The sequence below is a fragment of the Mesoplodon bidens genome, assembly GCF_964165515.1.
Source record: "Mesoplodon bidens genome assembly, chromosome: 10".
NCBI lineage: Eukaryota > Metazoa > Chordata > Mammalia > Artiodactyla > Ziphiidae > Mesoplodon > Mesoplodon bidens.
In genome coordinates this window covers 31,814,212-31,828,531 of record NC_138172.1, presented here as the reverse complement: position 1 = coordinate 31,828,531, position 14,320 = coordinate 31,814,212, and the positions used below count along the sequence as shown (strand labels likewise).

Genomic DNA, 14,320 nt, shown 5'->3' with positions numbered 1-14,320 from the left:
CCTGGTCAGGGAACTAGATCCCACATGCATGCCACAACTAAGAGTTTGCATGCCACAACTAAGGAGCCCGTGGCTGCAACTAAGGAGCACATGTGCTGCAACTAAGACCTGGTGCAACCAAAAATAAATAAGTTTTTTTAAATGCTTTTTTAAAAAAAAAAAGATTGGGGACCACTGCTATAAATGTTAGAACTGAGTTTGTGAAGACGCATCTTTATATAATTCAAACCATGGATTGAGTGGCTAGAAGATACACATTTGTTAGAGAAGACCAGAGCATACCTCCCCTTTGTGTGATTGGTTAACCTATAATAGCTTTAAATATTGGACTTGTTAAAAAGAGGTCATTTAAAAAAGTGCTTGTAATCATCATTCCTTTAGCTAAACGTAATTTTGTTTAAAATTTCAGAATAAGTTACATTTTAGAACTTACAAACTAATTGGAACAATAGTAATTTCAGGGGAAACCGTTATTTCCCTCTTGAAAGATGTGTTTTTCATTTTTACCCCTATAATCTCCGTATGTATTGAGTTTGCTTGCTTGCTACAAGTTTTTCTCTCCTAGGTGATACGGAGGCGTGACACAGCGCATATCACTTTTGACATTTTGACATTTACAGATATGTTCTATAATATAGAATATTCTCCTTAGAAGTTTATGTGAATAAAAGCAGTCCTGCTTTAGACCTCTTAAATCAAGGTTTGATTTTATTAAAACAGCTGAATTTTCTTTCTCTTTTTCAACAGGTAGCAGAGGGAAAACAAGAGGAAATCCAACAGAAGGGACAAGCTGAGAAAAAAGAATTACAACATAAAATAGATGAAATGGAAGAAAAAGAACAGGAGCTCCAGGCAAAAATAGAAGCTTTGCAAGCTGATAATGACTTCACCAATGAAAGGCTAACAGCTTTACAAGGTAAGTTAAGCTAATCCAGAAATTGATTTGATTTGATTTTTTCTTTTTATCTGTGAAATATCTTTTTCTTGGACTTTTATTTACAGTACGGTTAGAACATCTTCAAGAGAAAACTCTTAAAGAATGCAGCAGCTTAGGTAGGTGTCACCAAATTTCTTATTTAAAGCTGAATTTTTATTATTAAATTTTCGATGTTTACTATCTCACATTGGGTACTTATTTCTTTAAGAAGGATGTTTTACGTATTAGGTGTAAAGTATCTACCCTCTTTCAGAAAATTTCCTTTAAAAATATGCTTGATTGCCACCAGTGGGCACCATCGTATAGTCCTTGAGATGAATGAAATTTCTGCCTCTGAGACGGTCTGCTTAGAGATATTTAAATAAGAAAAACACATCAACAGCAGGATCCTTTTTCTTTTGAGGTTCACTGGCAGCTTACTAAGCAGTTGTAGGTTTTCTCTGAGATGATAGAAAATGGGAAGTTGAACCCTTCTTGTAAAAATAAATTTAAAGTGTTCTATCAGTCTTAATGTAAGTAGGGATAGAAAATGCCATGGTTACGCTTGAGACCAGTTTTAAATAATACTTTCTTTGATCAGGCAATGATACACTGTCTTAATCCTAGGGACACAAGTTGATGACTTCTTACCTAAAATAAATGGGAGCACAGAAAAAGGTAGTGTAAAAAACTTAAATATTTTTCTTTCATGATATCCTTTTACTATTTAAGCAGGATAGAGAAGTCAGGGTTTTTAGGTTTTAAGTGTTTGGAATGAAAAGCATGCTGCTCATTGACTATTAAATCCCATCTTGTAAAAATCAAGCTTCCCTTTATTTTGTAATTCTTAATTCTGTGATCTATGGTTAGATATCCCTTGTTATATGGAAATTTCAATTATTGAAATAACAAGAAAATGATAATGTTCAACTTTAGTACTGGCTTATATAACATAGTATAGCTTTTTTCCCCCACTATATTTTCAAAGACGATACTACCATTTTCTTCCATCAAATACCGCTTCCTGGGGATAATTGGCAGCCATTTTTTAATGTATGTGCACCCCCTGCCCCCATCCTGGCCAGGAGTTTACTTCAGAGGCCAGTGAGCCTTTGGACGTGTCATAGAAATTGCTCTCTTTATCCGTCTGTTTCATCAATCAGAGATAACAGGGTCAGTCATTTCTGCCATCTGAAAAATTCTTTATTTGTTCTTGATACATGACCCTTCTTTCTGGATAGCTTGGGTTATCTCTTGCCAAAAATATACAGCCTCTGTTGGTTTTCTTAGTGCAACATGGGGTTTCTACTCAATGGTTTCTATATTCCTTCAGTCATTAAGATTCCTCCTCCTCACCCCATTCACCCAACATTAATTGAGCACCAACTATATGCCAGATCCTGTATTGGTTGCTTAGAGTACAAAATGAATAAAACTGTTTTCTGTGTTTACAAATCTGTGTGCCTCTCAACTCAGTTTTTATACAGAAGTTGGTGGAAGACATCAAGGTCGATACCCAAGAATTTCTTACTAAATACTTTTTCCATGTATCAGGGGATATCTTTATAGTTCTTGGGCAGCAACCAAACTCTGATAAAGTTAGGAGGTGCTTTTTTGGTTTGTTTTGATTCGGTTTGGTTGGTTGGTTTTTAATCAAGAACTGGCATAATAGGCTCAGGTAATCATGTATATGTGAGCCGCAAGGTCAAGAGCTAAATACTCTGTATATAACAAATCTTAAAACTCTAAATTTTAAAAATGTTCCATTAATCATTGTTATTTGACTATTTTATGTATGTTTTGTGAAAATACGTTGACATTTTAAAATTTCAGTTTGAGTTTCAATTTGAGACTTTTTAAAGGTGTAGTTTATATTCATTGCACCACTATTACTAAAGTATATTTAGCAAACGTAAAAAGACTTAATCCTCATCTTCTAAAAGCTTCTCATTCTTAAATGAATTTATATTTTCTGTTGTCATTATTTTGCCCTTTTTTCTCTTCCTGGCATGTACACTTCTTATTCAAATCCATCACCCTTTTGACTTGAGCATGTATTCATGGATAATGTTAGTGTTAACTCGAGCTGGGAACATTCTATTCCTTCAGTTAAGAATCCTTTTATATACACTGACCCATCTTTATACTATTTAGAATTGTCAAATTACTGCTTAAAATTTTTTGCCAATTCCAGTTGATTTAGATGAGAATAGTTGTAGACAGCTCCTTGATTTAAAACTGAATAAGGGGACTTCCCTGGTGGTGCAGTGGTTAAGAATCTGCCTGCCAATACAGGGGACACGGATTAGATCCCTGGTCCTGGAAGATCCCACATACCACGGAGCAACTAAACCCGTGTGCCACAACTACTGAGCCCACGTGCTGCAACTACTGAAGCCCATGCCTAGAGCCCATGCTCCACAAGAGAAGCCACTGTGATGAGAAACCCGTGCACTGCAACGAAGAGTAGCTCCCGCTCACTGCAACTAGAGAAAACCTGAGGGCAGCAACAAAGACCCAATGCAGCCTCCCCCCCAAAAAAAAAAACACTGAATAAGATATTTTGGACACTTTAGGGTGCTCCTTGCTATGATTATTTTTCCCTTGCTGGTATTTGTTTTTTGGTAGTGCTAAATTGAGTGGTGTGAGAGTAACTAATAGAATGTCTTTAAAGACACTGAGTAGTAAATATCTGGATACGCACAAAAGATTCATACACTGGATTTAGTTACAAAGTGGATTTTGGAACAAGATGGGTCTATTCTGAATCATTTATGATATAGTAAGAAACCAATTATCAAGTATTCAAATATTGCCAAAGTCCACAATCATAATGTGCTATCAGATATGATTTTAACTAAAATTACTCTTTAAGTAGAGCAAGAACCAAGTATGGTTGTAAGAGAATATTTCAAAAATGTCTGGAGAAATTAAGATTAATAATACTTCTCCACTAAATCCCATTTTTGAGATTACTTAAATCTAAAGTAGCTGCTATAAGCAGTTTTGTACTGTAATTTTTAAAATGTTATAAGCATATTTTAAATATATCCTAGAAGGTATAGAAAAGCTCTAATAGAACTATTCTGAGAGCCACATACATAATTTAAAATTTTCTGGTAGCCACATTAAAATTATAAAAAGAAATAGGTAAATTTTTAATAATGTATTTAATAATATATTTACTTTAACCCACTATATCCAAAATATTATTTCAATATGTAATCAATATTAAAAGATTGCAAATGAGGATTTCACATTCTTTTTTCCTTAGTAAGTCTTTGAAATCAGTATATATTTAATTTACACTGACAACACATCTCAATTCAAACTAGCAACTTTTTAAAGGCTCAGTGGCCACATGTGGCTAATGGCTACTGTATTGGACAACACAGGTATAAATAATCAAAACCCATAGGTAACTCATGTATAAATAAAACATTTTAAGTGTCATGATTCTCTATTATGTTTCTGTATCTGCTTTTTCTTTACATTCCTACAGCTCTATTTAGTATCACAGGAAACACCCCCTCCCCTGCCCCAGCACTTTCGGTATCTGATTCTTGATTCTTGGTTTGGATTATCAGTGACATCTTTTATAGTTTTTTGCAAAGTGAAATTCCCAAGGGCCTGAATTCAAGTAATGAAGTGTTAAAAGTGTCATGATCCAAATCCTTTACATGTACTACCTGAAAGACTTTTCTCTCATGTATCTTAGGAAATAACCTTTGTGAAAGTCACATGTATATTTATCTTTTTATATTAATCTTGCATTTTATCCAAACAAGTATAGTAGATATTTTAATGTAGAGTCCAGATAGTAAAATCAGAGTAGGTAAAAAGTTTGATTTTTGGCTTGGTATATGATGGTGGGATGTCCTGCATTAATAAATTTCATCTGAAGTCTTGTGATGCTTCTCTGAAATTTGGTTTCAAATATATATATTTTTAAATATGTTTTATAAAGTCCTTTAGTTAGGCTAAAATTTGGTTTTACTGAGTTTTCATATTTAACAGTGATATTGTACAGTTTGAGTTTTGAAAATGTTATATAGCTTACATAGGATTTATGTAAACAACTTTTTATTTTGGTAATTACTATTCAACTGAAGACTCCTGTTTTGGATTTCTTGGCTGCAATTGGCAAACGCTATTTATTAGATTTTTTTTTTTAATTTCTAATTTCTATTGCAGTTAGCCTTTTTTTTCTTTTTCATTGTATTTCTGTATAACTGTATGTAGTTATATATATGTATGTGTTATATGTAGTTACAACTATATATAACTGTGTATGTGTATTTATATAGAAATATATATCGGCATACCATGTAAGTAGATAAAGGATAATGAGAGATTTGAATATGAAGGTAAAGAAGAAGGCCATCAGTAAGGGTGTCAAGAGAGATTGTCCAGCCATCAGAGTAGGAGATGCCTGCCTCTTAAGCAAAGTTGAAATGATGGGGGGTGAGGCCAGGTGGAAGAGAAAAGAAGCTTTTACAGTCAGAGTGGTACTGACTCGTCCTCTTTGACAGGTTTTTGTGTGTTTACACCTTCTAGATAGTCATCATGTTGGAATATATTTTTAACACTTGAACTTCCAATGTCTGTTTGGTAGTTTTGAAAGATACAAATATGTACTTGAAGGATGTTATCCAGATTTAGAAGTTAACTCTTTGAATCAAAGTAAATAAAGCTTATTGTAAGAAAAGGGCTGAAACATTTATTAAACTACTGTGTTAGGTTTTGATTCTCTTTACTTATTGAAAAAAAAAATCTGTTTGACCTGAGCGAAACCATTTACCAAGCTCTTATTTTAAAATGTATGGGCATTGATTTTAATCATTTAGGCAGAGATAACAATGTAATGATTTGATAGTGTATGAAGTATAGATTAAGTGACTCAAGGGGAAAGACTACTAGTGAAATGAAAGTGTAAAAATTAAAATATTATATCAGTTTCTTAAAAATTTTAAGGCATTTTATTGTATTCTTAAAATATTTACTGTTTGCCTCTTAACTAAGATGAATATCTTTGAAGGGGGACTGTTGGAGAACAGTCATTTGAAAATTAATTCAGTAAGAACGAATATAAAATTTTTAAATTATTTAAGGGTATTTGTTAAGCTCTCAAGAAAAAGATGTATTTTAAAAGTGGGAGAAGTTTTTTAAAGCAATATATTTCTATGGTTTTCTTGAGCTATTTGGATAGAAACTGCACCTTTAAAAGCTAACCATTTGGGTGGGGTACAGATTAAGATTATATAATTATAATTTTCAGTCATTTAACTTTAACTCCAAAATATGTCTGCTGTTAGTATTAAAATATATTAAACTTTTATTAATCTTATTCAGTTACCCATGTTAATACATTTTGGTTTTCCTACCTTTGCTGTTGGTTTTCAAAAACAGCAACAAAAACTGTATCCTTAAAGGTGTTTCTTTCTTTATTAGAGCACTTGCTTTCAAAGAGTGGCGGGGACTGCACTTTTATTCATCAATTCATAGAATGCCAGAGTGAGTACAGAGTATTTTTCACATTGATTTTAATGAAGTCAGGGTCTAAATTGAAAAATGAGAGGAATAATTAACATCTCAACGTGTTTGTTATGGTAGAAGTGCACAAAGGCCATCTTCAGACAGCAGTGGTTCTTTTCATACTGTTTCTCTCTTTTGAGAAAAATGTTTCTCTTGTATTTGCCTTCACAGATGGAGGTGAGCATTTCATATTGCCCACAAAAAAGAGGCAGTTTCAAGCTTTTTAAGTAAAAAGTATTACTGAGTAGGGAATAAAATAGAATGTCAAGCAACGAAACCTCTGTCTGGATACTTAGGAGATAGTAATAACATTAACCTGTTTTACTTAAGTTCTAGTTCTATCACAGGCTTGGGTTTTGAGATTCTTAGATAAATATCTTAAATTATTAAATGAAGTCACAAAAATAGTGATTTCGTTTGGACACTCAGATCTGGAGATAGCCCTTAGGGTAGCAAGAGCTTTCTAGAGAAGAAGTAGTAATAGATTGTCCTACAGTGTGACATCTACTACCTACTCTGGGGAAGTTGTACAAGGCTAATTTTAATAATATTTTAAAGATAGGTTGGCTTTTGAGGTGATTTAGAACAAAAGAATTCTGAATGCTGAATTCTGAACAGAAGAATTATGTATTCCATCTTTCTTGAAAATCATGTGACTGCTTAAATCTGTAACAATCACAAGGTTGTGTTATTCTCTTAGTTTCTTAGTAACAATTAAAGGTCACTATGTGTAGTAAAGATTCATTGATGAAATCTATACTTTTTCCTATCAGCCACACATTTTGTCAGGCATTTTTTTCTTCCTGTTTGCTCTCTCTTTGAAATGAGTGGTTTTCCAAGTATTTATGCTCATGAATTCATTTTATGGGTGTGCATGCATGTGTGGTTACTGTTCCACCCTTTGCTCCCACCCCGCCAATCTCAAGAGCATCCGTGGATCGTAAGGGTCACACCTGGTAGTTATAGCAGGCACAAACTCAACAGATCACATGTTATACTCCTTAGAGATGCTTTAAGGAAACATGGAATTTCATTTAGTAGTTTTAGAAGAACTTCTGTTTTTGTCCATTTTAGAGACTATAATGTTGAATGTAAGTTTAATATTACTTTGAGCCAAATTGTTTAATAAATATGGCACATTTCTTTGTTCTTTAACAGTTTTTTCATAAAGCAAAGATTAGTGCATCTTTGTTACCTTCTGGTTACTAAATCTCATTTTTACAGGCAGCAGACGCAGGGATTGGGGCAAAATAATTGGTACCCACTGAAACCAACTAAAAGTAGAATATGTAATCTAAAATATAAATCTTTAGGAGAAGGGTTTTATGCTTAGTTATGTGACCATTTTAAAATAAGTTATTTTTATTTTGAGCTCTTGGGATTTATATTTTGAGCCTAAAGAAATAAGAACAGAGAACTATCAAAATAATGTTTTACTAAGTTACAGTTTGCAAAAATCATTTAAAGTATTATTATAAAATGTGCAAAATATTTAGCTGTAGTTTTAACACAGAGCGATGTTTGTTTTAAATAAAGAAAAAGATGTTTGGAGATTTTTATTGGGTCATAGTTATGGGGGCAAATAAACATTCAGAGATTGAGCAGAAGTTATATAAATTACAGCAATCCCCTCAGTGAGGATATTAGCCAATAAAATAATGTTTACAAGGACTATGTAATGGCATGGGTAAATGCTAAATGTGATACACAGAGGGGAAATGAGAATATAAAACCCTGTTTTTTTGGACAAAGAGTGAACCAAAGAACAGAAAAAAATAAAATATAAGCATTCCTAGATGTCTGAATCCACTGGGTTCTTAAGTATAAATAGTGGAAGTTTGGATTGTAAATTCAGGTAGCTAGGGATATAGCTTGTTATCTGAATCTGTTTGGTTCCTGAGTTTTGGTGGCAAGTAGCAAGAATTGTATCTCAAATTTTCCAAATCTGTTTGGCTCCTTAAATTTGGATAGCTGGAGCTGGCGTAGTAAGGGTTACCTCTGGTTTGATTTGTTCTCATTTTCATTATTTTATGACATTTTTATTGTTTGATGACAAGGTGCCATTATTGAAATTGTCATGCTTAATAATAAGTACTATGGCAAGCTAGGCAAGTTCAGCAAAGATCTTACTCAAGTGAACTTTTGAAACAATTTTGGATTATTTTGTGACAAGCACACATAAACTTTTTTGCCATTATTTTCATTGATAGACACTTGAACTGATTTATGATCTTGACAATGAAGTGTATATTCTGTAAGCAGTAATACTTCATACTTTTGTTTCATCTTTTAAAAAGCAAATATTAAGTACCTAGCTCTCATTATTTACTATGCTTGTATAGTGTAAATTCACTTGGTGTTTTAAAAATTAGAAAGCAAATAGTTCACTTCCATAGGAGTCATGCCTATTTTATTATTTTTTTATTTTTTTAATTTGTTTATTTATTTATTTATTTTTGGCCGCGTTGGGTCTTCATTGCTGTGCACGGGCTTTCTCTAGTAGTTGTGGAGAGCAGGGGCTACTCTTCGTTGCGGTGCGAGGGCTTCTCATTGCGGTGGCTTCTCTTGTTATGGAGCATGGGCCCCAGGCATGTGGGCTCTGGAACGCAGACTCAGTAGTTGTGGCGCATGTGCTTAGTTGCTCCGCAGCATGTACGATCTTCCTGGACCATGGCTCAAACCCGTGTCCTCTGCATTGGCAGGCAGATTCTTAACCACTGCGCCACCAGAGAAGTCTCATCATGCATATTTTAAATATATTGACAGATTTTTTTTTTCAGTTTATGTGTATGATTCTGTAAGAGGACAATTTGGTTGTTGGCTCTCTCCATTTATAAGGTGATTTTGAGGAAATTAAATGGGTCAGAACACATTTCAATTTATTTTCCTTTTATGGTAAAACAGACTGTTCCTTTTAATTTTCTTTTAGGAGAAAAGCTTTTTTAAAAAATATTCATTCATTCATTCATTCATTTTTGGCAGCATCAAGTCTTAGTAGCGGCACGTGGGATCTTCCGTTGCGCGCATGGGCTCCTCGCTGCACCGGGCAGGCGAGTTCTCTCTAGTTGTGGCACTCAGGCTCCAGAGCACGTGGGCTTTGTAGTTTGTAGCACGCAGGCTCTGTAGTTGACGCACCGGAGCTCAGTAGTTGTGGCACGCAGGCTTAGTCGCCCCGCAGCATGTGGGATCTTAGTTCCCCAACCAGCGATGGAACCCGCGTCCCTTGCATTGGAAGGCAGGTTCTTAACCACTGGACTGCCGGGGAAGTCATAGCAGAAAAGCTTTTAATCTCTAGCATAGAGATTGGATTTTGAACAGATTTAAATATAACCTTTTGCATAATTCCAGAACTGTGAAGTAAATTTTCTATTTAAAAATACATCATAGGGGGCTTCCCTGGTGGCGCAGTGGTTCGGAGTCTGCCTGCCAATGCAGGGGACACGGGTTCGAGCCCTGGTCTGGGAAGATCCCACATGCCGCGGAGCAACTAAGCCCGTGTGCCACAACTACTGAGCCTGTGCGTCTGGAGCCTGTGCTCCGCAACAGGAGAGGCCGTGACAGTGAGAGGCCCGCGCACCGCGATGAAGAGTGGCCCCCGCTCGCCGCAACTGGAGAAAGCCCTCGCACAGAAACGAAGACTCAACACAGCCAAAAATAAATAAATAAATTTATTTAAAAATACATCATATAAAATCTAGAATTAACAAGTAACTTTAATAAAACTTACTAAAAAGTTTTCGCAAATTTTCTTCTTCAGAGATTCAGGCATGAAGTTTGGTTTAAGCAGAACTCCACATACCATGTTCCCTGTAAATTTTAGTCACTCAAGGTTTACCATATAAACTTCAATGAATACATTGAGACTTTTGTATGCTTGCTAAAGATGCTTTCTGAGTTAAAAGTTGTACATCTCTAAATCTGTTTCGTACATATTTTGTGAATCCTACCACTTGATTAACTTGTATGCTGAGTGAAAGGATGAAGGGTGTAAAAGGTAGAGAAGCTAAGGATGTAGAGGCCTGCCATCACTTGGTGGGCATGGAGTGAAAAACAGCCTTTTCTGCACTGCTTCCTGCCCCTTTGATTTCTCTTGCTACTGTTTGTCGCGGTGTCTGGGTGCCAGAGAAACTTTCCTCTGAGGTCTGCTTTGTAGAGACAAACTGCCCACTCCCCCAAGGGCATCTGCCTTTTGATGATGGAGTTAAGAGTCCTATGAAATAAACCACATGTCTTTGTATTCTTAATCCATGCTTACTATGCAACTTAATCATTTTTACTATCATATTAGGCAAAAGTCTAATTCTCTTAATATTTCATGTCTTATTTTTTTTCCTGATTAAAAAAAAAATTCTCTCCCTGCCTCCCACCCGCATTTTGAAATTACAGTCACTATCTGTGTATGATTCTCTCATTCCATCCTCTGTGCTCTTAGGGCTTTGCTCTCACATAGAAATTGCCTTATTTGGAGTAATGCATTGAATCAGTGTTGCTCTTGTGACTGTTTACTTTTCATCACTCTATGAGATCAGCCTCTCTGAACAATTTCAGGCTTATTCTGATTACATATTGTACTTGAAACAGAGTTTTAAATTTTCATCTTTTAAACTTTTATTTCTCTAAGCCAAAGCAGTTTATTTATGCCAAAGAATAGAAAACACTTGGTGTGGTTCCCTTCTCTTAGTAGTTAATGTCCCCATTACAGGAAAACTCTTGAGTTTAAACTAGATGTTGCTAATTTTTAATTTCTTTGTTCTTAGAGTAGTTGTCCTATGTAAGATATATTGGAGGGGTTTTGTTTGTTGTTTATTTGTACCAACCATCTCCCCAGTCAGCTAGCTTTCCAATATTTCTGCCAGATTTTCTTCCAGTATAATTGCACAGAAGATAGTCTTAAATTCATGCCAGTAGTGTTTTGGTATATAGACTGTTCCTTTTAAAAAAAAAATCCATTTCTGTATTCTGGAAATTGGTTAATTTCATTGAATTTTAAATGTCATTGAATTCTAATTTTTTTTTCTTTTGTTCTTCCTTATTCTTAGATTTTAAGGCAAACAGCCTCTGGAACTGTTTTTAGGGAAAGGCAGATTATCTTCTGTAATAGGAATTGCTTTAAGTATTTTGCTGCAGAAACAAATAACCTTGTGAAAAAATCTCTATTATTCACATTAACAACCTCTCAGAGTCACCCTGTGCAGTTCTAAAGCTTTCTTTCTACTATGTGAGCCGCTATTCTCTGAAGGGAAATAAATTGTTGGCTTGATGTTGAATGCTGATTGTTAATTTTTCCTTTGGTTGTATCTTGATGTTAATTTTTTTAAATAAACTTATTTATTTTATTTATGTATTTTTGGCTGCGTTGGGTCTTCGTTACTGTGCGCGGGCTTTCTCTAGTTGGGGCAAGCGGCAGCTACTCTTCGTTGCAGTGCAAGGGCTTCTCATTGCGGTGGCTTCTCTTCTTGCGGAGCACGGGCTGTAGGCTCGTGGGCTTCAGTAGTTGTGGTACGCGGGCTTCAGTAATTGTGGTTCGCGGGCTTAGTTGTTCCACGGCATGTGGGATCTTCCTGGACCAGGGCTCAAACCCATGTTCCCAGCATTGGCAGGCGGATTCTTAACCACTGCGCTACCAGCCCCTTGATGTTAATTTTAATCTCAGTTTCTTAGCTGTATTTCCCTTAATGACCTTCTAAGTAACGTTAGCTCATTTTCATGTATGATGTTTAGAGTTGGATCAGAGGAACCTTTATGTGAATTCTGATTTTGTCCCTCATTGGCAGTATGACTCTGGGTGGTATGATCTCTTCAAACCTCAATTTCCTCATTTATAAAATGGGATGGTAGTACCTACTTCATAGGATTATGAGAATTAAATGAGATAATGTTTACTAAGTGCTCTAAGTAATTCCTGGCACACAGATATACATGTTAACTAGAAGGTAGAAAACTTTTGCAGCGGCGTGGGGCAGAGTTAGGAGAGGGTGTTAGTGGGAGCTTTCATGCTGAAGTAACTTGTTTTCCTCCTTTTTATTCCCATTTTCAAGACAGTGAAAGCTAATTGATCTAGCTTTATTGCTCCTGTTAAAGTAATATGTTTCCAACAATCTAGGGATTGTCTAACTTTTAAATTACCAATATGCATGCCATTTTAAAAATCTGGTCTCAAGCACATTATTTTGATGCCTTAGTCATAACATTTTCTTTTTAATGAAATCTAACTTTGAGATTTAGAAATATTCTCCAGGTTGGCATTTACAACAGCAGATTATGCAGTTCTTTTTTATTCTTCTACTCTTCTGTCTGTTTAAGATCCCTAGGGAGCTGACATCAGTATATAGTACTGAGTTTATCTTCTGCTTTCAATTGGTTGTAGCTGTCATGTGAGGAAAATGGCTAAGAACTAGGCATACCTGTGCTCCCTTTGAGCTTCTTTTGTTTGCCTTGTTTCTCACTTTCATTTTGCGTCACATAGTAATACAGATAGTATATAATATATTTTTATCAGCCAAGAAATAAATTTGGTTCTCTTCTATTCAGTCTTTGACAATATTTGGCAGTTTTTGCAATTCTGTAATATGTTTTCTGACTAAACAAAGTGCTTTGGTGATGGTTCTCAAATGTTGTCAAACTTATTATACCCATCAGTTATTTTCCTTGGTAGGTTCCCTACAGAATACCTAAACACGTATATCAGGTGCAATTCAAGAATGTTCGCAGCAGCAGTATTATTCACAGTAATTCAAAACTGGAAATAACCTGAAAGACCATCAGTAGTTAAATGGATAAAAAACACTGAGGTATATAGGATGAATAAAGTTCAAAACCACTAAAATTATATTATTTATTCACACATATTTGAGTAATAAGACTATAAAGAAATGCAAGAAATTAAATACCATAGAAGTCAGGATAATGCTTACCTCAGGGGATTTTGATTGGAAAAGGAAATGTGGAAGGCTTTGGAGGTGGTGGTTAGGTTCTGTTTCTTAATTTGGGCAGTAGTCATACAGACATTAACTTTAAAAAAATGTTATTAACCCGTACCTTTGTGTTTTGTGCCCCTTTCTAAGTGTTGTTTCATAATAAATAATAAATATGGTTTTAAAACAGGGGAAAATGAATAATAATCTCTCCAGAGTAACCTTCAAAAAGAGGGAGTTTTAAAAAAGAAAGAAAATCTTGGGGACTTCCCTGGCGGTCCAGTGGTTAAGACTTCACCTTCCAATGTAGGGGGTGCGGGTTCTATCCCTGGTTGAGGATTAAGATCCCACATGCCTCGCAGCCAATAAAACCAAAACATAAAACAGAAGCAGTATTATAACAAATTCAATAGAGACTTTAAAATGGTCCACATCAAAAAAGAAAGAAAGAAAGAAAGAAAATCTATCTTTCATTTGTGCCAAGGCAAATAGTTCTTTCAAGACCTGCAGTTATTGGGCTTCCCTGGTGGCGCAGTGGTTGAGAGTCCGCCTGCCGATGTAGGGGACACGCGTTCAAGCCCCGGTCTGGGAAGATCCCACATGCCGCGGAGCGGCTGGGCCCGTGAGCCATGGCCGCTGAGCCTGCGCGTCCGGAGCCTGTGCTCCGCAACGGGAGAGGCCATAACAGTGAGAGACCTGCGTATCGAAAAAAAAAAAAAAAAGACCTGCAGTTATTATTATATGGAAGTTCTTTTTTGTCTCTGAGGGGTCTCTGATTTTCAGTACTTCTTAAAAGAGTTGAGGTCTCCACCCCAAGTTTGAGAACTAGCGGTTAGAAACTTTTTTTAAAACAATATTCTTTTCCTTAATACTTTAATCACAGGCCACTAATGATTCACTAGATTGGTAATATAACCTTAAATAATTTCAATAGTGATAATAACAGCAGGTAATT

General features: G+C 35.4%; 1 protein-coding gene across 15 annotated transcripts in view; it reads left to right on the top strand.

The window, feature by feature from the left end:
• The window catches only part of SLMAP (sarcolemma associated protein), a 153,598-nt gene that overhangs the window by 99,068 nt on the left and 40,210 nt on the right, over positions 1-14,320 (top strand). For 2 of the 15 annotated variants that reach the window (XM_081247442.1, XM_081247435.1), the window contains exons 10-13: positions 752-916; positions 1,003-1,053; positions 1,544-1,594; positions 6,368-6,430. In XM_081247442.1, coding sequence (XP_081103568.1) covers positions 752-916; positions 1,003-1,053; positions 1,544-1,594; positions 6,368-6,430 — 330 coding nt within the window. The remainder of the gene's footprint in view (positions 1-751; positions 917-1,002; positions 1,054-1,543; positions 1,595-6,367; positions 6,431-14,320) is intronic. The other 13 variants (XM_081247437.1, XM_081247444.1, XM_081247436.1 and 10 more) reach the window with 7 other exon arrangements.